The sequence below is a fragment of the Pieris rapae genome, chromosome 21, assembly GCF_905147795.1.
Source record: "Pieris rapae chromosome 21, ilPieRapa1.1, whole genome shotgun sequence".
Taxonomy (NCBI): Eukaryota; Metazoa; Arthropoda; class Insecta; order Lepidoptera; family Pieridae; genus Pieris; species Pieris rapae.
In genome coordinates, this window is record NC_059529.1 from 4,051,970 (window position 1) to 4,076,729 (window position 24,760).

The following is a 24,760-nucleotide window of genomic DNA, read 5'->3' on the forward strand; positions in this document are numbered from 1 at the left end:
TTTACTTCAATCGAAAATCATCGAAAAAGACAAATGTGGCAATATAATCTCACTATTTTATTAAAATGCTAGATTTTATATATTTTTTGAGCTAAATCACAAAATTAATTCTGGTATTAACTGTCAAATGTTAACTGTAATAAAAAACCATGTTTACACCATACGGAATCATGGTGGACCTGAGTTAGGACATTACTTTCTGAAAAGAGATTTACCCATCTCTACGGGTTAATAAAAAAGCTAAGGAAAGTAGTTGTCCTTATCGGTCAACAATTTCAATTTAATGTTTAATATTTATCTTATAACTTAAACATTAAAACGTAAAAAACATTCTTTAACTGAGAAGTATAGTTTATAAAAGCAATTGTTTTTATAGAAAACGTGTTATACAGATCCAGATATAATTGAAGGTATGTTTAAACAATACTTGCGTTATTATTTCAGTCCCGATAGTCCTCGTAGTAAAGGAATTGTTAATTATGTATATCAATTGAAAGTACAGCTATGAATTATTTAAATACGTTTTTTACATTTTAATTTTACTCAGACAATTTAAATGCGGAGGTCCATTGAGAGTGTTGATCAGAATCAGCAGACTTACCCTGTAATTTCGACAGCGATATCAATCCGATTTCAATGTTGAATTTTCGTGTATGATGTTTTGGTAGGGGAGCCCACGATGCTAAATGGGGATTTACTCGAGCGTCGTGGAGACCTATTGGGTTGCAAAGCTTAGATGATAAGAAGAAAAAAATGTTATATGATATATACCTTTTCATCAGTGGGGAAAGCGGCTATAGATGTTTAAATATGTAAAAAAAAACTGTTGCATGGACATACTCGAGCGCGTCAGATATTGATACCATCAATGTCCTACGTATTTTTAATAATGTACGTATGTTAATCTGATCATTTGCATGATGGGGGTGGTTGTACGTAAGGGTTAAAAATGAAAAAAAAAAAAATTTAATCGAGCGCGTCAGGTTTTCTAAGGGGGTGTTAAGTGCACCAAAACAAAAGCTCTCATTCAATAATCTGACGATTTCGATCTGACGCAAACTCGCAGCCATTATTATAATGTGCAAAAAAAATTCGCCATTTTGAAATACTCGAGCGCGTCAGATTAAGATATATATGGTTCAGATTTATATTCTAAACGTACTGTCTCATAATCTGACGATTATCTAGAGGGGTTTGCCTGATCTGACAAAAAAAATATTAGAAAAACGATTCACCCTACAGGCCATCCCTGCAATTCCATTCCTGGGCGCTTAAAATTGTACTTATGAGCTCGCTGAGTTCAAAGAAATCAAAAAATCAAAAACGATAATCCGATATAAAATGTCGAAGTTATGTGATAGAAACACTTTTTTCGGTTTTCTTTCGTTCATAATATCTCTCGATCAAATCAACCGATTTTGACCAGTTTGGTGGCGATCGACGTCGTTTTTTAAGCTTAAAGGTGGATTATTTTTTGAAGTTGATGGATAAAGCCGTTTAAAAGTTATTGCAAAAAAACACTTTCAAAAAAACAAATTGTTATTTTTTTAGATTTTTCAAAATTTCTCAAAATCTATCGGTCCGAATCGTTTCAAATTCACATGAAATCTAAATTTGAGGGAAACGCGGAGAAGGAAATGTAGGCATCACGCAGCTGCACGCGTTTATCGCACGAACTTTATCGACGAAATTTTGTTATTTCGGCTTGCGGAAATCGTCAGATTATATATTTTTCAATATTCTTGAATTATTTCATTCAAAATAAAAAAAAATTAGCTACGCTCGAGAATGTCAAGATGACGTTTTTTTTTTACAACTTTGCTGCCCTCCCCTCTCTTTACGTCACTCTCAAATTGTCAGACTAGTGGAATATACACTTTTTAGAATGTGATTAACTCACACTACCTTAATCTGACGCGCTCGAGAATGTCTGATGATCAATTTTTTTTTACTAATCTGATCCTGTATCCTTCACGGGCGGCCTTATATATGGACCTCATATTTGGTGGAGGTACTTAACCGGGTACAAGGTATCCCCCTGTATATTAATCTGCCGCGCTTCAGTAAATCCCGAAATCCCCTCTTGGGCTCCCCTACTATTTGAAATCAAGGTGATATAATATGGGCTTTTAAAGAATGTAAATCGGTATCAATGTTACAGAATAACCCTGCTTGTGTTAAAATTTAGTTTGTTAAGGGATGCCATTGTTTTACAGATTCCATTGGGTTTCCGATTGCTGAATTCCAGTGTTGTAGAGCCCGCCCTCTTGCGAACATGTACGAGCCGAGCACGAATTTACCGAGTAGGCGATCTGTAACAAACACATGATTAAATAATAATATATTTTATGAGACTTAAATTATTGAATAGCACGATGCCCTTGGTCAGTTTTATTATTTTCTATCTTCAAGCAGAATGTTTATCGGATATGAAAATATTTCGAATTATAAAGTTTTTAATAATAAGCAAACTCGCTTGACGAGTTGTGTGTGTATGTATGATTTGTTTAAATGATATGCTACTATAGAGAAAGTTCTTTAAAAAAAGTAATAGTTAAAAAGCTTGTGTTATAAACATAAAGTTTTTTTAATGTCATTAGTATAATTTGAAGTGGTTGTAAGTTAGAAATTTTGCCTTAGCTTGACAAATTGTCAATATCGAAACACGGCAACAAATGTATGCAAACGGATTCCACCTTTCATTATAACAAATTCAGTGGCATGTTCTCGTTAGTCGGGTGGAAATTTCGGATTTATGAATCACAATTGTTGGGAAACTAGCCCGACAGTTGGGGTCTAATTATACTGGATTTATAATAGATGTATTTTTAATATAACAATATTATTGTTACTGTACGTGTATAGTCTGAATCTGAGATCTTCAATTTAAACGCAAAGAGCTCTTTTAAATGTCGTAATGATGTGCTATTGTGATTTTGGCGATTCAATTATTCAGTTTTGTATGCACAGGTGGAGTACTTTTGATAAACCAAAGGACAAGACCAAAAATAGATAGATAAAATAAGCTTCACTAAATTATTTTCATAGTAAATTATTTACATCAAACTTCATTTGTTTAGAGGGGCAATACTTGTATAATTGTTCTATAACTGGTCTGGCCATAAATATTACATAAAAACTTTTTTATTCAACCTTTAATTATGTTTTTGAATTTGGAATAGATTAAAAAAACTCAGGACTACTACTCAATACAGGACATGCCCTAAATCAATCTTTACAATTGTATATTGTATGGAGTGTATCGATCAAACGCCCTCTGTCCAAGCACGCAGGTGAAAAGCACAGAAATACCCTCTTTATTGATGAATACATTTTCACGATTAAAGAACACTACGATAAGCAAAACGTTAATAAATTTTTTATCATGTTGTGAAACCTCTCAGCAATACACTTCTTAAAAATATACCGTTGACTTTTCTGCAGGATACGCACGTGGCCATTTCGAATATAATATTTTTTTATTTTTTACTGAGAATAAATGCGCATTTATAATATACTTTTAAAAGTATTTTCATTTATAACAGAACTTATGTCTGGACTAGGTAAAATAATTGGTGTTCATTTGTCTCGCTAAAACTCTAAAAAGGCTCGACCGATTTGGCTAATTATTATCTTTAAATATTTGTAGAACTTTAGACATTTTGACTGGAAAGTTTATACTAAAAACGAGAGTTGAATTTTCTAATAAAAACCTAGCTGGGAAATATTTTTATCTCCTATCGCCTTCAGAAATTTGTGTTTCATAGCTCTGATATGAGTTCCAATCTCGTAGATTTTAAACATTTTGTATTTTTAGCTATTCAAAGTACGGAGTCTTGCTTAAAGGGTTTCCTTTTAAGCAAGACTCCGAATAATATATTTTAACTAAATTCTAAGGTTAGTTATTAGGTACATTAGAATTAACTACAATTAATTTTTTTACTTATTATATAAGTCAGAATTGTCATTAACTTAATTTTTTTTGTATTAAGTTTTGGCAGAAATATATTATGTAGGTGATACCCAGTTCACCGGGTCATCTAGCATAATAAATGCAGGCACATTCATGCTGCGTTAGTAACTTTGCATTATGTATAACTGTTTTGTACTGTAATAATACACCTACGTTTCAGTTTATATTTGACCTTCAGGTTCACTATGCGAACTCCTAGAAATGCCAGAGGGCTACATGTGGGTGACAGCTACACAAGAACAAAGCTTTGATCGTAGCGTCTAATGGAGACATCAGTACCATTCGCACAAACTATTAGATAGTTTCACTAGTAAACTTAAACTACTACCTACCTTTTCTAAACAAAAACGTTTTAGGTGTTGTCAATATTTGTATAGTTTAGATACTAGACAGTGGCAGATGTATGTAGACGACTCCTGGGTATGCAACACCTCTTCAAAAGCTCACCTTTGGCATATACGGAGTGTGGTTGTAGGGTCTGCACTGTGACGCTTGTGGTGTGCAGCTCGTCAGACCGTAGTCGGAAGTGGAAACATTCAGATATCAGAGCAGAACCTTCTTCGGAGACTTCAACAGCTGCTGTTCGCCTCGCCCTTACACCGCGACAGGCTCTTTCTTGTGTCACACGGGCCACCATTTCACGTCTACTCGTAGGGTCAAGCTAAAACAAAGTATTGTGTGTTATTTGTATAATGTACGTGATACTATGACTTGTTATTGATGTAATTCTAAAATTCAAATAACGTCGATGTAATTCATTCATTTTAAGACTCATATATTGCAAGCGAGATCCTTTACGGAAATTTATATATATTTTTTTAAATAGGAATAATAATGTGGGAACTTATATCTATGCTAGTATTATGTAGAGAAAAGATTTGCATGTTAATGTATAATAAAGAAATGGCTCAAAAAGTACTAGAACGATTTTAAAATTCTTTCACCATTTAAATGCTACATTACCACCGATTAATACAGGGGATTTTAACTGCAAGAAAAAAATAAGGTAACAAAACTACAATAACGTTACCCAAGGTAAAAAATGCAGGATATTGATACAGTTGAACTGTACTTTTCATACAAAGGTCCACAGACACCGATCCAACCTACCATGGATAGCTTTAACTGACAGATGGCTATTACAAGACGTCGATAAGCTGTTATTGGCACAATTTTATTATTTGAATTAATATGTCTATCTCAGATGGTCAAAAATGGGTTTGGGCGGTAAACAATCACTTGAAGCGCAGAACTTACCTTGAGTCCCCGGGCCTCAATTACAGTTACCGTGAGTCTGTGTAGGTTTTCGTTATATAACAATGAAACTTGCACCTCACCAAGATCTGATGTTGGCTCTTGGATGTCCTAAAAAGAAGATGACTTGTATAGCTTGAAAGATAATATAATATAAGTCTTGGAATCAATTGAAACGCTGTACGACGTGTACTGAAATAAGTTTAAGGAAAACTTTTGCATTTTTCCGCAACATTTAGCAATACAAAATATGTTTCTTTAATTCGGAATTTAATGGAATTCTGATTTAAAGTCGGTTAAAAGTTACAGAATCAAACCAACTTTATTCATAAAGGTAACCAGGTAAACATATGAAAAGAACAGAAAATAAGTTAAATTAATTCGAGGGCGAGGAGCGAGAGAATAACAGGCAAGAAACTCTCTGACACTCTTACACACTCCTACATACAGCAGTTCTTCAGTTTTAGTTTTTGACCGTTCTAACAACGAATTTTTAAGATCGCGATGTGGAAAAGAGATATTTTATTTGACAGATATAATAAAAGTCCATTGTTGCATAGCCGGGGATAGAACCTGCGATCACAGGGATGGAACTTCTAGTCTCAAATCACTGGGCTGACACAGACTAAATTTTTATAATAATATGCTATTGAACATTAAAACAAATATGGCAACAAACAACTGCAATTAAAATTTTCATACGTTGTAATAACATTGTTACATGCAATTAAAATGTCGTTCAGAAAGTGCAAAACTAAATTCGTTACACAATTTCATATTAAATTCACGTTAATATGTTTTAAAGTACGACATGTCATGAACAGTTTTTTATTATTTGTTTTAACGTTGAATACAATCATTAAAATTTAAAAATAATTTATAGCGAGGTAGGTTTTGCTTTAGATTCTGCAAGGTTTGTAGGAGCTTATTATGATTATGTAGAGCTATTAATAATAAAAAATTATATAATGAAAATTATATAATGAAAAAGGGAATCTGATGTCTTACTTTGACGCCTGAATTGACTAGAAAAAGTTCGTTCTACGCCCTTGATTTGAGAACTGGCAGTAAATGTAAAATTCATGAATGAATAGATGAAACAAAAAGATCTTATCTGATTAGATTATTTAAAGTTGAAAATCTTTTATACAATATTGTTGTTTGTGGTGGAGGTAAAAACGACGTAGTTTTCCACGAAACCTTGTTGTTTAATAACTATCATATTTAACGACATTTAAGCAAAGTAGGCGTACTTATATACAGAAGTAAAAACTACCACATCGTAATAACCTGATAAAGAATAGGATATGCCATTAAACACATAACTTTTAAAAAGAACCAAGTCTCGCAACTAAGTTATTCTTCCGTAAAAAGATGTGAGAGATCTCCAAGTCGGTTAATTTATTCAGTCCCTAAGGGACCTTCTGTCTTAAGTTATTACGTAATTAGTTTACCTGCCACATCTTATACAGACCATATCAATATTACATATATTTTATGATTTAAATAAATATAATGTATCATAAGTAATACATATTGCATTAAATAAGATTATTAGTTACAAGACTACAAGCCCATGGAACATATAACTAATTATTGATGTACGACTTTGTTATACTGTATAGATGATTAATAAATGTCGTAAACCTAGTGCCGTTATAAAGTGGTGGTGCCAGAAGTCAGTGCAAATTTTTAAATCGCCGATAATTGCAGAAGCAATATAGTTCATTTATACGGCATTTGTGTTGTTCCTTTTGTACACATATGCATATAATAGTAGTAGTCAATACGTAAAAAAGTTAAAAGCAAAAAAGAATAACTACACAAAGTTAGAATAAGGCTTAGCTAATCTTAAATTGCGCACAGGCGACGAGAACTTGAAGAAACTGATCGTAGTTGGTAACACAGAAGACTAAAGATCACGTGGCCGATAAAGTGAAAGACTCATCGTCCTCAAAACTATACACTGTCATAAGAGAGGCACTGAACAGAACCCGGTGGAAACAGACAGTCTGTTCACGATACGTTCTTACTGACCACGTCGCTCAGAATCGAGCTGCTAATTGAAGAGAGAGAAACTTAAAAAACGTTTTACTAGTGAAGTCTCAAACAAACAAATTGTACCTTCTCTATATCCATTTTATATAACTGAGGCTCCTCATCTGGAGCGACACCTTCCAGTTCACTGAGGGGCAGAATAATGTGACCTATAAGCGGTTTATTCCTGCCCACACGACCGCTATCAAGTACTGACAGGTTCAACGTGAGACTCTCCAGCTTCCCAGGTGGAATCTATAAAAAATATAATATAAGTACATCAGCAATAAAAGTAAAGAATATAAAAATTTGTAACAAGTTCAATAATCTCTAAAAATATAAAAAAAAATAAAACTCGGACGTGCTTTTGAACCCTGGCTGTGTACTAATTATTTTTGTAAGCTAATGAATATTATTACAAGAAAATCTATATAGACCCAAACATTTGATATATATATGCTTTAATTAAATAAATTACTTAATTCAATTTTGTTTGTATGTATTAAATACTAAATGATTAAAGCCAATACAGTTCCCTCGAACAATAAATTTGTTCATAAAATGTAAGACACTGGTTGACGTATAGTCGTAAAATACAGTGTAAAAACACCATAAAATACCATCCCTTTGATAGAATACGAAATTTAAAATTTATTGTAATGACTGTAAAGCAATATTTTTTTAACTAAAATATGAAACACTCCCGTTGCAAATTCATCATTTTTATTTTATCGTATTACTTATATTATTTTGGTTGAATCATATACCCAAGAGACAAGGCCCCCATTTACAATGAAAATGCTATGAAATTCCGACCTCAATTTTGCGCAAATTTAAAGGGTAATTTTTATGCCAATGACAATTACAAAGGTTTAGTAACTTTTTTTTATAACTTTTTTCCTAAATATAAAAGAAAAGATACTTTAAAGAAAAAAAAGAGTGTGTGTACGTACACGCGTTAGAAGTTATACTTCTTTGGCGTATGGAAAAAAATAACTAAAATGCAGTAGTGATTAACGATAAATATTAAAATTAATCAAAAATATTTTATTTAAATAAATAAATTATTAGTAAATACTATCACCGTCGTATATGAATGAATTTAAAAACACCAAAATAATTTTGCAACTTGAACATAGTTATCGATTTCCATGCCACCTAGACCTAACTTTACGATGTCGAATTCAGGTGTTGGTGCGCACGCATCGTAAAAATTCACTCTCATCATTATTCTCCATCGCGCCAAAAGAAGTATGAGAACAAGAACTTCAAAAATAAGATCACAGATTTAAAGTACTGTATATGTTGGACTTATGGTAGTACCATGTCATGCCATGGTCTTCATATCACAAAATTAAGACACCCCGTCGCGTCTGCCTATAATATATATGAACGCTATAAAAAACATTTCTCCAGTGTTACTAGTAATAGTAGTAGTGTAATAGTAATAGTAATAGTGATTCCTTCCTCAGTTACTACTGATAGCACTGTACAATAAACTTACATGTTTGGTGTGAGTTCAACGATTTATTTATAACGCGGATAAAACTGCAGCCGGAAGTTGCAGTAATATATTACAAAAATTTAAATTACAGATTAAAATTAAATAAAACCTTTACGTATCTTTTAAAAATATCCAGTTTTTTTTTATCGTAATTCCGAGTCGTAATGACGCACTAGTATATTCTATATTCAATTGATTCGTTTGGTATGTAAATTTTTAGGGAGCTTACATTGAATATATTTAGCAGACATTGATATGGGCGAGCTGAATAAGACGCTTAGATCAGCTTACTAAAATCATGAGTTTTCGTAGCATATTTGCATACTAAACCATTGTTAGAAGCAATGTTAGATTTTTCGTACCAATTTTAAACATGCAGTCCATTGCAAGGATCTTTGCGAAGTTTTAGCTATATGGTAAAATAACTGTCATTTGTTGTAGTGATGTGTATACTGTATATATAAAAAATCCAGTGTACTCTAATAGGAAAGAAGGTGATTATGCTTCTATGAGTGACGCATGCTTTCGATGTCTTTTTGGGTCTAAGGCATGCCGGTTTCCGAGTGTCATTAATTTACATTTAGCATACTAATATTACAATATTGTTATTACATATACACATATGTATAAATTACAAATAAACAACATATGTATAAATTATATGATATTAATAATGCGTTTCATAGTACACCGAAAATATTATCTTGTTAAGCGCGAAAGTATGAGAAGAATTTTCTGGAAAAGTTTAGAAACTGTGAGACAATCAAAAAAGAATTTATATATCGTTTATTAATAACTATAAAAGGCAGTCAAAATACATACTGTATATTGCCAGTTGATAATCAGCCCGCCCCAAAAATTCACTGACGTCATCTAAGGATCGAAAATTCGTTGTTTAATAATAATTCGACGCCGTTTGAACCCTGTATGGGACCCTACAGCTACTAAATAATATATGCCATTGGTACACAGCCGTGATTCCAACGCACGACTATGGCCTATATATATATAGGCATTCTTCAACTCTGTGTTTAGTATATTTCTTCATTAAATTTTAATTATTCTAAATCAGTGTTATTAGATTTCATAACGGTTGAGTTAGAGTAATTGACATTATTGTTTGTCTATTCCCATATAGCTAATCAAATGTTAGTGCGATTTTTTGAGCGTCCTAGACGTCCTGATACATTGTTTTATTTTCATTTCTATTTATAGCTGGTTATTTAAATTCTTTAACAAAACTATTTAGTGTAATTATAAAAACAATAATTAGCGTCCTAGACTACCTACTTTACAAAAAAAGTATTTTATTTTAATGAAGACATTGTTTTATATTCATTTCTATTTATAACTTAGGTTTTTTGAAATTCTTTAACAAAAATCTTTAGTGTAATTATAAAAACAATAATTAGCGTCCTAGACGACCTACTTAACAAAATCGTATTTTATTTTAATGAATACATTGTTTTATATTTATTTCAATTTATAACTTAGGTTATTTGCAATTCTTTAACAAAAATCTTTAGAGTAATTATAAAAGCAATAATTATACACTCGTTTTTACACAGAAGTCTTCAAAGTGACATTTTTACGAGCAGTCGTATTTCAACCAATTAAAGTTGTTCACAGATTCATTTAGAAAGAAAATTAAGAATTTCTGAATGCTTCATGAACTATAAAGGAGAAAGTTAAAATGTCATACTATTTGAATTTTCCTCTCATTTTCCACAAGTACAATTTCGTTTTTGATATACTTATACTCAACTTTTTTTTGATTTGATATCGTTACGATCGTAGAAGCGTGTAAATATATTATCGTTATAGTAGTTTTAAAATTAATTCTGAGTTAATTAAGCCTATAGAAATAAATTATTCTTTTATTTCTATAGGCCTTAGAAATAAAAGAGGAATGAATGCTACAAAGAGTGGATACTAAAGTATGCAAATTAGTGAAAACTTTTATCAAAAGAACAGTTTTCCAAGACGGAGCTGCTATTTGCTGTGAGTCTTCAATAAATATCTCAAAAACGCTAAATTTGGCGATTTAATGTGTTCTTAGTTTCTATCGAAAACAAATTGTATTACCAGTTTATATATATATTATATATTATTTACATATTAAATTCTCACTGTGTTTATTACTAAAACTAAACTCTTCCGAAGCGGTTTGACTGATTTATTTGCTTGATTTTTTAGGAAACGAATATATTCTATTGGATTTTGATTTACCGTTAATAATATATAAATAAAATCCATATTCTTACGTTTATAAATTAGTATTTGTCAAAATCGGACTATACGATTCAATACGATCAACACTTTCAGTTCAAATTCCGAAAACTCGTCTTCAAGAATAGCGACTTCCATAAAACTTTTATTTCACCTTTAGCTACGTCAAAATTAACGCTTTGTTTCGCTTTTCAAGTTTTACTTCACATCTTTCGTTATTTTCCATACAATTTTCTTGTGCAATGTTTGGCCTTCCTTTAGATGCAAATATGGCCCCACAAAGGTTTTAAAAAACCTATCGCCACTTTAATACAGTGGCTTTGTGACTTTAAATATTATTTATGCTAGGTCTTCAGGTACAATCTGGATTCTGATTTCGTGTAGTTAGCGTAAATATACAGAGATATTAAAATTAGAATTTAGATCCATATACCCGTTGTAAGTTATCCTATTACAGAACAAGTCGTTAAAGATAACATTATACTAATTAAAATTAACGATGTTTTTTGTGATGTTTTCTTTTCCTACATGATAAAATATAAAGACATCTTTTCATTGAGAAATTGCGGATCTTATATTTCAATTTACTGAATAAGATTTAAGACTTCTATAAAATGTAATACCACTCGGCTCGAATAGAACTACCCTGTAAATTCAATAGTCATTGAGTATTCGTACCATGTAATTTCAAATTTGCGCCAATACAAAATCATAATTTCGTTTCAATATTTGTATAAGTGAAATAATCAATTGTGCATCACAACTTTACTAGAACCAATTCACAACTGGGTTGGAGATATTATAATATTTTAATCATACTCAAACTTTTCCATAGTACAGTCTAAAGAGACATACCTGATAAACGAAAGTTTCATCAAAAAATGGATTGCAAGTCTTCTTTTTCTGTTTTGTTTGTAGTACTCTTCTTTCATCTGGAATCAGTTGGATTCTGCAAGAAAGACAATAATGTTAATATAAATTAAACATTAATATTAGAACACATGAATATCAAACAATAATGAATCCGTCTCATGATGGCTATTATACAGAAATAATTATATAGTTAAAGTTTGTGTCCAGATACACTAATGTAGTTTTTCTTCATAATAAAAATATTTAAAAACGAATTATTTATTTTCATTTATTTATTGACACTTCGTTGCAAAGAAACACAAATGACACAATACATGAAAATTACAAGGGATGCAACGGGCGGCCTTATCGCTAACAAGCGATCTCTTCCAGGCCATAGTTCATTGTCATATAAAATATTGCCAAGACGAGACTATACTATGGTGGATAGTACAATACTCCACACTTCAGTGAAAACATATAATTTAGTTATTGTTATCATAGTCTTGACAGACTCTTCGCATTTCACTTACTTCATTTCAATCATTTGACTCAATTTGTGTAAAAAATCTTCAAAGACTTAATAGAATGTTTAAATAAGGTCAGAGAAATTACGAAATAAATCACTCAGTGTGATTTATCTATTCACCTTTTGGCAATTTATGTGAACTTTAAGGTATTGTATTCGCAACTTTCTAATTGTAATTAATACTATTTGTAATACGAGGCGTATTGACCAAAATATATGGTCCTATACGATTTTTCGATTAGATGAACTCTATGAATACTTTATATTTAAACATACATTATGTACCACGGAATAATTGTAGTCTTGTTAGTGGAAGGTTGCTCTTGAGAATTGCATACATTAAATAGCAATATCTGTAATAATTATTAAAAGCTAAAACTTAAGTTTCTTGATTCTCTGATCGTAGGTTATTTAGGTAACGGTTTAGACTCATAGAAGGTAATCTGTAGACTTTGACTTATTTAAAAATAATAGTTTATTAATAACAGAAAGATGGTTTCATGGATCTAGCGCTAGTCCCCACACTAGTCAAAGTCAGTCTATAGATATTAACAGTAAATCAGTAAATAATTAGCAAATAGCAAATTCTTTGAGCTTCTTGAATCTTCTTCTTGAATATAGCTTTTTATAATAGACTGATATTGCTATTTTTTAATGTATGCAATTCTCTTATATACATGCTGAATTACGTGAGACGATTAAAGCTCAGTCAGTAAAAATCCAATAATGAAAATCAAAAAAATTTGACAATCCGACCGTATTACTTAAAAATATTATTTTAACCAGAGGTAAGTAGAGTATTTTTTCTACGAAACTTAAATCGTCTAATATAATGTATTAGGTATAAGCAATTCAAATTCATGTTCATAATACGTAAAGCATGATATGAAGATCTCGGCTCGTTGGCGCGTTAGACCCACAGATTATACACTCTTGAGAGATATTAAAAGATTACGTTAACATGGTAGGAAATAATCTATTCTATTTAGATAGAATTTCTAGTCTTTGTGTGTCCACTGTAATCATATTAATAAATGTAATTATATATTATTAAAGCCTTTTTTCTCTGGTCGTTAGTTACAAACAAAATTAAATAATTGATAAGAAAAACAACTATGTATGTTTATCGTTTACAGATTTAGTCTAATGCAGATTATATATTAATCATAAAAAAATATTTGCCTAATAAATAGGTTATATTCTCTGATAGATATAAATAGAGAAAATACATAAAACTGGAAAAACACAAGTTTTGTATGATCAGCGCCACGTATTCTATTTTATAATACTGTAATATATATTGTAAACTTGGTGTAATTATAACTTTATTTACTGAAAATTTCTTGATATCGCCTTTCTAAAATTTCATTGCGTTACGGTCTAACAAAAACAACTCTAACGTCTTTATAGCTTGAACTCAACAATTTCAAAGTTTAAATATCTCGTGAAAGACAAGACTTAACTTTTTGTCTCATTTTCATATCCATCAAGGGAAAAGTTTAAAAACTTCGACGGCATTGTTATTTACGTACTGTATTTTTATAATACGTCATCTACACACGCAGAGAATCTGTTGAGATATTACTACAACTACCCCTTTGCCATTTGACTATAGGACTTTAAGTTTTGCCGGAAATCGAGAAAAAACGTTTTTTCCCCTTCCCCCCTCACTCCGATCCCCTTCCTGGTCTCAAATCGCCCGTAAATTGTTTTTCCTTTCATTTCATAATATTCCCCTCCTTTTCTAATGGGTTTCATCCTACTATTTATTTTTTTTGGTTTTAAAAAGTATCGACCCTGGTCTATATTTTATTTAGCCGTATGATGTATACCTCTCTGTTTACTATATTTGCTTATTTATTAATGAACAAGACGTTGACTACGGTCTTATCCGTTAATTTGGTTGTGGGGTGATGTCATTTATTTATATAAAATAAACAAGTGAACTAGATCTTATTTGTGGTAATAATAAGTGCAGACGGTGTGTACAAGCTTATAATAGAATCTTGTAGGAACAAATACAACAGAAAATAACATGTCATATCTTTCTTAAGAAATATTCTATTCAATACAATAATATTTCTATTCGACCCCAGTCGAGAAATGCAATTGATTTTTATAAAAATATTGTGGTTCCGAGTTATCCTTCTGATGTCTTTTAAGTCAATAAAAGTTTATTTTGATGTTTTCATGTAAACTTTGTATAGTAATAAATTAGTTATCCATATAACCATCTGCCCACTGAAGTATTTCCGAACCAATTCGACTGAGGGTCCTTCAAGAGAAGAGCGTACAAAATCTTAAAAGGCCGGCAACGCACTCGCGAGCCCTCTGGCATCGAGATCCATGGGCGGCGGCGGTATCATTTAACATCAGGTGAGCCTACTGCTCATTTGCCCCTGTTCTATAGTAAAGAAGTTAGTAGTGAACGTTACAAATACACCAGAGCTGTTTAGCAAGTTAGGCGTAAGAGAACCAGCGATGAAAGGGTGTTAGAATTAAGCTGGTCTATTTTGTAATTATAAAATTTAGAATAAAAATATTTAATACTAATAGTGACGATATTAATGGGTCATATGTAATTGTAGTAATATTTAACTAACAAAAGGCTTTAGTATGATAATTTGAGTAAGTGCTATTCATGTTGGTATTAAGTTGCCTTCACGTCGTGAAACATCTTAGCGCGTAGTTAATGCTATTAGCTATAAAATGAGTTTAAATATTCTGTTTAATTGTTACATTAATGATATGAATATTTCATAGTATGTTTTTGATATGTGCTGCCACGTAGCTATTATACCCTGAGAACCAAGTGTTTAATAGTATTTGGTTTAAATTTAAATTACGAATTTAAAATAAAAATATCTAAATATTTATAAGATGATTTCAGTTCAACCACCATAGTTATACAAATACAATAAAAATACTTCAAGGAAAAATATTTTTACGGTCTATCTATTATTATTAAAAGATTTTCTTCATTACTAATTATTTATTAGAATTTTTAGACGTAGCGATTGTATTCTTTGTATCTGCGGTATTTGTACCGCGTCGCTTTATCAGTGTTGTTCGAAGTTGATGGAATGTACGAATAAATACTATATTGAATACATAACTAGCTTATAACAGTTATTTAATGTTTTGTATAAGTTAATGAAAATTTATTAATAAAACTAAGCTGATTCAAAGTTAAGTGTTATTTAACAAATACAGTGTTGTTATGTTTTGCATTGTTATTTGTGTTTTTGGAAGGAAGTTCCTTATCGCGCGTAGTGAAAGACGGAAAAATATCATATCTAAGACCAAAAGTTGTAACGACACTTTTTGCAATAGTTGTTCTATTTTATATTTTCGGTTCGACTATCGCCAACGTCCATACCACGTTGAATTCACCGGTTCTCGTCCGATCACCGAAGTTAAGCAACGTCGAGCGAGGGCCCAGTACTTGGATAACCAGCCTGGGTACACCCGTGATGTTGGCTTTTTTATTTTCATAGAGATAAGGAATGAAAATTATTTTTGGAATCACTGAACTAAATTATTCTTGTTTTTGTTTCGAGATATCAAACGTCCACCAGAATCCTTGTACAATAATTTCGGGGTCCCTTTTTTCCTTGCAAAACACAGTAGAAGAATATTCATTATACATAGTAAGTAAAAAAAATTATGTTTCAGGAAAATGTCATGAAATTCTTCGAATTCAAAACTTAGTGAGCAACGAGAACAGATTATACAAGGAGATGAACCAGGTGAGAGGAATTAAAACACCTGCACCACGAAATGTGATATAATCTTGTTGATTGTGCCACTTAATTTAAATTAAGGTTATTATACTATTTAATCCCTGCGTGGCACAACATCATCCTTCTTCCTCATTTAAATTCCTTGTCTCTTAAAATTTTAATAGACGATGAAATATAATATTGGTGTCGAGAAAATCTATCATGCTGTTATCCAATTAAAATATAAATTAATCGAAAGGAACTTCCTCTCAAGTTTTTATTTACCTGATATAAGGGTCGCAGGCATTAGCAAGCGCCGGAGTACGAGAAGGCAAATGTTTAACTTTGATGATGTGGATCTGAAGCCGCTCTGTCTCCGATTCATATTTCAATGTAAACCAAACTCGACCCTGGAAATATAAAATCACTTAAAAATTCGTATGATGATACATGTTATATTTATTTTTATTGTTATAGAAGATATTAGCTAAATTGAAGTAAAAGGTGTAGTTGAACTGTAATAGAGTAAGATCGATGAAGCCAGGGTAGGGTTCTTTTGTTTCGGAGGCTAATTCTACTTTGAGTCGCAGCCTTCATGAACGAAATGAATTATTACAATCAAACCTAAAGTCTGGAAGTATAGCATTTATCTACATACAATTACGATTCTTGTTAATACGATTTAAAATATTTCAATACTGGCATATTTACATAAATAATGTATGTATATTCAATTAATAAATTGAAAAATAATAAAATGGTAAATTCCTCGTTTACATTTAACATAGTAAGAAAATCCCTTTAATATATTTTAGTAGGAGACATGAGAACACTTGCAATTAGTGTTGTTTTCAAAATAATTCTTCTTCATTTTCGTGCTGTTTGAATAAGCATATTTTTTATTTAGGATAAATCAATTTGGGATACTGGATCAAATAAATTCTATTTCACCAAGCCTCCTGCTGAAAGAGGATCTTTGATAATCTGAGACAAAAGTTTGTTTTTATTATTATTATTTGATACTTATGATGTCATGTGGAACACGGTGTAATGGTTGCAGCTCCTTACAAACATTATGTAAAAAAATGGAGATTAAAAAGAGTGGTTGAGAGTTTTTGTCTTTCGTATTACCCGCTTGATTTGTGAACTGGCAGTAAATGTAAAATTAAAAGCATTTTATGTATATTTTTTTTTTATGTTCATAAGTGTATATTGTATTACATATAAGATAAATGATTTTTGACTTGACTTTGACTTGAAAACTGAGCAATGATACTAAGGTTGTGAGCAACAGTACCGCACATACAGTAGCAAAGCGATTTCTTCCCTGATACATCGCGATCTTCAGTAAAAACCTATGTACGTTATAGTTTAATATAAATTGCAACTATACTATAAAACTCACCACATGTCCTTCCGGCCATAAGTAATCCTCGACGTGGCAATCCGCTTTATAAAGTGCCGGGTCGAGCACCCCGATTTCCGTAGTATTTGCTGAATAAAATAATACTATCAAAAATTTTTGTATCCCTTTTAAATCGTTTGTTATTACTGATCGGTTGGAGGGTTTCTAAACAGAAACATTTGGTTTTACATTTAAAAATAGAATGTGAAACGTAAACTTATAACATTTATGCTTATAAATATTTGACTTAAGCACAAAGATATACAATTTTTGTTATTCTTTAGTAATTTTGTGGTCCTTTTAAATCGTTTGTTATTACTGATTGGTTGGAGGGATTCCAAACTGAAACATTTGATTTTCTATATGGAAAAAGTATAGCAAACAGTCTTTGGTAACTCAACAATTACGAAAGCGTCACTTAAGTCTTAGTTAAGTTTTTGCAACTCGCGATATTGCCATATTAAAATGAACTGCATTCAAAAACACCAATGTGATATCATCTTTTATTAAACTTTGAAAGGTCAAAATTCACGTCAGTTAGAAAAATATTTAATAAGTGTGTACACTCAAACGAAACAATTATGAAAGTATTGAGAATAGGTGTAAAGCCTGATTTAAAAAAATATAATTGATGTAAAAAAGTATTTAGATTTAAATTCTTTTAAAGTAGGCAACGTTAATTTGTTAAATATAATTTGATAAATTGTTTTTCGATTGTGATTGAGATGGAAACTTCTTTTTAAATTATATTATTATTAAGGTAAAAGCCCCAATAGATGATCATGTACTAGTCTATGATCACTCCATGTATTTGTATATCTACATATATTCAGTATTCACACTGTATACGTGCTAACGATAATATAAATAAATAAATCTGCGGTTACAGCACAAGACGTTATGCGACAAAATTGCAATCTAATGTCTAACTACTAAACGAATACATTAACCAATAGCGTGTATTTATATATATATACTCGATTTCCTTTTCTCAATCGCTCTCTCCCTTTTCTTCGATAAAAATGCTGCACATCTGACGTTTCATTCGTAAAAAAATTAAAAAACTTAAGTTAGCATCAGCAAGACTCAAATAAGATCAGATAATATGGCGACAAAGAAACATAAGCTAATGAAGGACTTGTATCCATGGTCATATAATAACTCAATTATGTCAGTCAGCAGTCTCAGATAGTTAATAAACATTCGAAATGTTAAGTAATAATTGAAATACAAATATTCTAAATAATACAAGTTTTCGTATATATAAATATTGACATATCTAGTTGCTATTATTAACACAATTATTTACCTAGACAAATAACATTTCTCGGGTACCATTCACTGAGAACAATGAGTTAATTACGAGTACATGCTGATACATGAATTGCGGCGTTACTAGGTTCAGACACCTAAAGATGTAATTATACATGTCTGTCTTGCCATGACAATTTGAACTACGTGTCAGCAGTAATAAAAAACGTTGACTACAGTGTAGTATTATTGACATAAAACATAACTTGGTAACCAAATATTATAAAATATTTGGTTAAGAATTGGCGTAAATGTATACATTCAATTTTTTTTAACTCTATCAATAAAAAAAATAAAAAAAGTCGGTTGACTGACGTTCCCGTTACTTGAACGTGACAACGTCATAAGAAAATACTGATGGAATGGTTGCATTTTTCAAGAGAAAATTTTAATTTTATTTTGATACAGATATAGATATTTTGTATTTTTGGATGAAAATTACAATTGAATTGATCAAGTCACATTTATTTGTACGCATAAATACAATTATGTTATTTTTTTAACGAACAAACGCTGCCGATTTCGGAGGCCGATTATACCTCTTTGTCGCTAGTTCCGCGCTCTCGCTTGCACTTCAAGCTTAAATGGAACGCCTCAGAGCGAGGTAACGTCGCCGTTTTTTTGTGCTTGAAGCCGGCATTGGCAAGCATTGGATTATAAGACGCTGTCACGCCAAAAACATATCTCGACTGCTATTTCGAATTGTAAAACGATTTTACTATGTACTGTACTTTATTCAACGTCAGGTACATCACCGTTAAATTGTATATACCCTTTAAAATAAAAACTCGATATTTATTATTGTAATTTGTCGAAAACTTGTCTTTATTACTTTCAATGTTTCTCGATAGATCGTTTTATATCAATAGCCATATGTACATAATAAATTGAATTTAAATGTTTTGTCCCCTACAATTATCCAGGCAGACAAAATATAAAAATAACAATTCCTCTTATAGTGCTATCCCCTTTATATTATATAGAATATTATGGCTACTTTATTTTTGGATTATATATTCTTTAACCAATACTGTGAGCTGCTCCCTTTCTACCTGAATTTTTCTTGAATGATTAGTTGAAATAGCTCAGAGTTTATATTTACTACAGAGACAAATTATAGTAATAATAATTGTAAGCGACCTTTAGCACCTAATTAATTGTATTATTGTTATGTATGTTCAGTACTGGCGATTTATTTGCACCCACGCCGTGTTGCCAAGCGTCTCGAATGGCATAATTATATAGTCTGTTTAAAACCGGTTTTATTGAAGCATCAATAAATATAAGTTGAAATCACACTTTATTTGTCTGTACTGAATACAGATTTTGTAAAAGTCTCATAATAAGGCATGTTCAAAATCGCTGTAGAGCTAACTTTGATAAGTTCGTGAGATTGATTTGATTTTGAAACTGATTCGGTATTCAGCATCGCATCGCCAACTTTTAAAACTTCTATTTTAGTATGTGCCTTCCACATTTTGTTTTATCTGAAAATACGAGTAATCCAATGTATACATTTTATTTGAAAATCCAGTTCCATCGCTGGATTATGTAGATTGCGATAAGTTTTAGCTTAGACTATGTATACTAAAGGACTAATAGAAAATACAAAATGGCGCTAGAACTTAGTCTTATTTATTTAAAAGAAAGGTTTTTCAACGGGCATTACAAAATATGGTATCGAGATAGAAACAAAAACCAAAATCTTTTTATTTAAGTGAATCAACAAAGAGAGATACTTATTGTAAAATTTTGGAGATAGCTCTGCGAAATTAAAAGAGATACAAACTTACACCCAAATTTCAAACAAATATAAACACAATACATAAAAAGACAACAATATCTGCCCTCTATCTCTGATCCTGAATCTAATCAAGTCTAAAACATGTCCGTTAGGTTATTTTACCTTATCGTACAAGTCAACCATAGTAAGAATAGGTTGAAAATCGTACACTTAAGAATTGAAAGTAATATTATAAAATTTATTCAGTTTTCACTCTAAATTTGGTGTAATATATGGGATTTATACTATAAGTTATTTATGAAAGGTACACCTGACAAGCACCTGATGGAAGGAATACTTCCTTCAAACGCTAAGGCTTACTTCGTACTTCGCTCACTCCAGTAAGCTTTAGTATTGCCCTTCAGGCTATCGACCATCCCGCGACGGCCCAAGCTGAGATGCGAGTCTGGCAGATGATGCCCTTGGCTATGGCTAGTCGTTCTAGTGAAAACGCTCATTCCAAGCGAGCTACTACCAAAACACCCCTAGATGAACTACCAACAACGATATTCCATACAAAAAAGTATGGTAGCTGATTTCAATTTTAATTCGGTCCATACTTGATTAATTTAAACGTTCCAATCAGAACATGTAGAGTTGATATGTCGTGAAATGTTGCACCACAAGCAACAAGTCCAATACAACTTTATCACTTTATAGTTTACGATCTCTCTGATGCTAAACTACTGTACAAAGTGAACATAAACTTGTGTCTTTGTCAATAGTTTCTCTAAGTGAACATTGATAAAGTTTGAAAATGGAATTTGGCACGAACAACTTTGCCAATACAACCGTATTAATCCGGATAAGTAAGATAACTAGATAAGAAATAGTACCGTTTTCAATCAGAGACATTTTCTTTTGACCAAAGTAGCAAAACGTCAGAAAACTCAAAGGATTTTGATGCTTGTAAGTAAGTTAAGAAACTTTATTACTAAAACCATATTCTATTGTTGCATTATTTTACAGACGCTAGAACATTCGGTTTTTAAAAAAGATTTTGAGATTTTGAAAGATTTTACAATGTTAATTGGAAATCATTATATTCATACGTTTTTGTTATTATAAATCGCAACACGTTCTAATTAAAATTTATAAACTTTCAATACAACACAAATTATAATTGCAATTAGAAAATAACAAGTAAAGTTTAAAATGTGTCTAAAGTGGGCGTTAGATTTAAAATGAGCTATACATTTTTGTAACGACGAAGTAGACTTTCAAAATTATTTAACGAATGCTTCATGTATCGTTTTTTTAAACATAAATTTATAATTAAAGCATCTTTTACATCACTCCAGCAATCAAATTATATTTCCATAGGACAAAACGAAATTTATTTTATATTAATATACAATTGAATTTTTCCAAGCGATTTGCGCTTGTAATACATAATTATGATTCTAAATTGGTTTTTCCATACGAATACTTCTTTAATCTGTCAACTAGTTTTACATTATACACAGCCCTATTCATATAGAAGTCACAAATCTAATGAATAATAAATAAGCTTGAAAATATAATAAACAAACTTTTTCACTCAGGGTGATTCATTGATTTTTTCAGTTGGATAAACGTATTGCGAAGTTTTAAGGTTTCTTTGAACTATAGTAAGACTGGCTGTGCTTGCAGGAGGCTACCCTACACGGACATTGTGAGATTGTCTAGCCTAGGTTTTAGGTAGGTGGGCTCAATTTCCGCAACTTGACTCGAATTTGGTCCGTTTTGCGTAAAGCCCTGGCTACTTAAGCCAGCCTAGCTCCTTCCAGAAGCACAGAAGTCTCCTGGGCATTTCACAGGCTTCACGGAGCCATCTCATTGTTCCGAGGATATTGATTGTCTAGCCTATACCGTCTATAATAAAAATCCAACTATCAAACACTACCATAATGATGGATGATATATTCTATGATTATCGTTATTTTGAAAATTATGGCGCTAACCAGTAAAATTTGTCTAGAATGTAAATATTGATTGCGGTCCGTTAGTAATATTCATGTGAAAACATTCACTGTAGGAAAATTGTATTGTGATGCAAACTAGTCAAGTATTCCGAGAAACTGTCGTATATGTACACTAATAATTTCCAGGTTTCACGAGTACATGTTCCGCTAGTGACATTTGCGTGATATACGTATGTATCTACATTAATACACTATTTTCTTTGAGATTAATAGAGATATAGGCTGCCCACTGAAGTATTTTCGAACTAATTCGGCTTAGGGTCCTTCAAGAAAAGACGGTACTAAATTCTTAAAAGGTCAGCAATGCACTCGCATCTGGCATCGAGATTGTCCATGGGCGGCGGTATCACTTAACATCAGGTTAGCCTCCTGCCCGTTTGCCCCCTGTTCTATAAAATAAAGTAACTGTCGATATAAGACTTCTCCCTAAAATAGCATTCAGTAGCATTTTGTTTTTTTTTCAATAATTTACCTCATTTTAAAGATAATTATAGTAAAACATATAATATATTTTCTTATAATATATACATAGGAAATGCTAAGTATTATTATTTATGTGAATCAAGACAAATGAATGAAAACAACAGTCGAATAAAGACTTTTCACTAAATTTAAAAATATACAATAAAGTCTCTAAAAATTACATAATTTACCTCTCAGAAATAATACTTATAAATAAAACAAACGAATCGTTGAACTAAAACACTACATTTTATATTCATGATGAAATAATATGTAAATATTCGGTTTTGCAGTTTGCGTTTGTCATTTCCCAGTTTAAAACGACAGCGAAAGCCCTTTGATAATACCACTTTAATTCCTCATTTCGTTAGACCCTGGTGCTTCGTAATTGGTGTGTCATCAATTATTATTCAGTGTATTTACAAGCTAGCGTCTATGTATCTTAAAAAATGCATTTCTATATGCATACAGTTTCAGATAATAGTCTATTCGGCAGAATAAAAAATAAAGTTCTATTAAATGTAAAATATGGATACCATTAAATATGACATGGCATTTTTTTATTTAATATGAATATAATTTGTGTTCCGTTCTATACTTTTTTTTAAATTTCTTAAACTCATTACATGTTTAGGCAGGATATGTTTGGTGCACAGTATGTATTGTTCAGGCGCATTATAAGTTTGATATGTATTATTATTAATAACGATATTTTTCGCTATGTATAAAATATGGTGGCGAGTGGCAGCAACCTTATATGTCACATCGTGCACCCACTATATTAACAATACTCAAAACCTGTCCATCATAAATAGTAGTACTAGAATTATACTTCGAAAAGTTGAAATGGTGTCGCATGCTTTATATTACATTAAAAAAGTTGTTAAGTCATTATATTTTTCTTCTAAATTAACGCAGACGAAGTCCCAGCAACGGATCAAAAATAATGTATATTGCTACAATCTGATATTAAGTGATAAAATGTCAATGAAGGAATTTATTGGTGCTATATTAAATATTGCGATGATGCGTCGTTAACTTTTATATGGCTATAACTTGCGATGCTAACACGGATCTAAATTATCTAGGAAAACTGATGTATGAGCAGAGTTGATTTTTGCAAAAAATTCCAATCTTTCATATTTATGACTACGGCCGGTCGAATTTGGTCGGGGCAAACCTGTTGATGTTATAATTAAGATGTTTGTAATATGTTGTAGGTTCAATATATTGAAACATCATGATTTTTTAAATCTAATCCCTAATGTTGTTGGCAACACATTAACTCGACGTCCACCGTTCCACAACTGCGCGTTTTTCAAGGCAGTTTTTGCCGCGCACTACCACTTTGTGGAACCAGCTGCCCACTGAAGTATTTCCGAACCAATTCGACTTAGGGTCCTTCAAGAAAAGAGCGTACAAATTCTTAAAAGGCCGCCAACGCACTCGCCCTCTGGCATCGAGAGTGTCCATGGGCGGCGGTATCACTTAACATCAGGTGAGCCTCCTGCCCGTTTGCCCCCCGATCTATAAAAAAAACACTAACACAATTTAATATTTTAGTTATGTCAACACTGTCGGCACTCAATGCTCACATCCCTTTTCACTATTGTTGAGCACGGACGTGCCCACTTGACATTTCTTTTTTTAACCTGATTGTAACGTGCAAATAATACAGAGCTGTGCTACATCCAGACTTTTCATTATTTAACCACTCAGACCTTAGAGGCTAGTA

General features: G+C 31.6%; 1 protein-coding gene and 1 pseudogene across 1 annotated transcript in view; one reads left to right on the forward strand and one right to left on the reverse strand.

The window, feature by feature from the left end:
• Window positions 1–365: 365 nt before the first annotated feature.
• Window positions 366–24,760, reverse strand: part of LOC110998592 (synaptotagmin-15-like) — a 73,534-nt gene continuing 49,139 nt past the window's right edge. Inside the window, exons 6-13 of the mRNA XM_045632968.1 lie at window positions 17,506–17,594; window positions 16,386–16,510; window positions 11,853–11,946; window positions 7,352–7,519; window positions 5,231–5,338; window positions 4,421–4,634; window positions 2,101–2,312; window positions 366–660 (exon numbers count right to left, since the gene is read on the reverse strand). Coding sequence (XP_045488924.1) covers window positions 2,185–2,312; window positions 4,421–4,634; window positions 5,231–5,338; window positions 7,352–7,519; window positions 11,853–11,946; window positions 16,386–16,510; window positions 17,506–17,594 — 926 coding nt within the window. The 3' untranslated portion in view covers window positions 366–660; window positions 2,101–2,184. The remainder of the gene's footprint in view (window positions 661–2,100; window positions 2,313–4,420; window positions 4,635–5,230; window positions 5,339–7,351; window positions 7,520–11,852; window positions 11,947–16,385; window positions 16,511–17,505; window positions 17,595–24,760) is intronic.
• LOC123690129 lies at window positions 15,744–15,860 on the forward strand (annotated as a pseudogene).